Source organism: Psammomys obesus, unplaced genomic scaffold (genome assembly GCF_907164565.1).
Source record: "Psammomys obesus unplaced genomic scaffold, mPsaObe1.curated_primary_1811, whole genome shotgun sequence".
NCBI lineage: Eukaryota > Metazoa > Chordata > Mammalia > Rodentia > Muridae > Psammomys > Psammomys obesus.
The window spans coordinates 587750-589062 of record NW_026594240.1 but is presented as its reverse complement, the minus strand read 5'-3'; the positions used below and the strand labels follow the sequence as shown (position 1 = coordinate 589062).

At 58.3% G+C, this 1313-nt stretch overlaps 1 protein-coding gene across 1 annotated transcript in view; it reads left to right on the top strand.

The window, feature by feature from the left end:
* The first annotated feature begins 413 nt into the window (after positions 1-413).
* Sp7 (Sp7 transcription factor) overlaps positions 414-1313 on the top strand; it is a 2361-nt gene continuing 1461 nt past the window's right edge. Inside the window, exon 1 of the mRNA XM_055618289.1 lies at positions 414-1307. Within this exon, the coding sequence (XP_055474264.1) occupies positions 541-1307 (767 nt within the window). The 5' untranslated portion in view covers positions 414-540. The remainder of the gene's footprint in view (positions 1308-1313) is intronic.

Here is a 1313-nt window from a genome sequence, read left to right as displayed (position 1 = left end):
CCAGAATGCGGGCCACTGTACCCAGCCTGTTTAATGTCTCGATGGGGTCTAGGCCACCTGTCTGGCCTGGAATCTGCTGTGTAACTGAGGATGACCTGAGGTTCTGGTCTTCCTTAGCTCCACCTAAGTGCTGCCCATGCCAGGCTCTTTTTGGAGGAATATATATATATATATATATATATATCTATATTTATATATATATTATTATATATATATATATTTTTTTTTTTTTTTGGAGGCCCTGGCCATAGCTTGGCTTCTGTCTGCTTCAAATGTACTTTCCTCGGGGTCCAGGCCCTGAATCTCAACTCAGCCAGCTGCTTCTCTAATCTCAGCTCTTCAGAGACATTTGTACAGCCCATTCACTCCACCATAGGCCTGCCTGGCCTCGCTGGCCCACCACTCTTCCCCTCTTTAACCTCTAACCCCCAGCTCTGCCCTCTGCCCTCCTTGTCTGGAGGTCCCAGTCCTGCAGCCCCACCCTTCACTCCGCCCCTCTCTCCCCAGGAAGAAGCTCACTATGGCTCCAGTCCCCTGGCCATGCTGACAGCAGCTTGCAGCAAATTTGGTGGCTCCAGCCCTCTGCGGGACTCAGCAACGCTGGGAAAAGGAAGCACGAAGAAGCCATACTCTGACCTTTCCGCTGCCAAAACCATGGGGGATGCCTACCCAGCTCCCTTTTCAGGCACCAATGGACTCCTCTCACCCGCAGGCAGTCCTCCAGCCCCGGCCGCTGGCTATGCCAATGACTACCCACCCTTTCCCCACTCCTTCCCTGGGCCGACCGGTGCCCAAGACCCTGGGCTACTAGTGCCCAAGGGGCACAGCTCCTCCGACTGCCTGCCTAGTGTCTACACCTCCCTGGAGATGGCACATCCCTATGGTTCCTGGTACAAGGCCGGCATCCATGCAGGCATCTCGCCAGGTCCGGGCACCACGCCCACTCCTTGGTGGGATGTGCACCCTGGGGGCAACTGGCTAGGGGGTGGGCAGGCCCAGGGTGATGGGCTGCAAGGGACGCTCTCCACGGGCCCTGCCCAGCCTCCACTGAACCCCCAGCTGCCTACTTACCCATCTGACTTTGCCCCCCTTAATCCAGCTCCCTACCCAGCGCCCCACCTCTTACAACCAGGGCCCCAGCATGTCCTACCCCAAGATGTCTATAAGCCCAAGGCAGTTGGCAATAGCGGGCAGCTGGAGGGGAGCGGGGCAGGCAAAGCCCCTCGGGGTGCAGGCGCGGGGGGCAGCGGCGGGTATGCGGGCAGCGGGGCAGGCCGGTCTACCTGCGACTGCCCCAACTGCCAGGAGCTGGA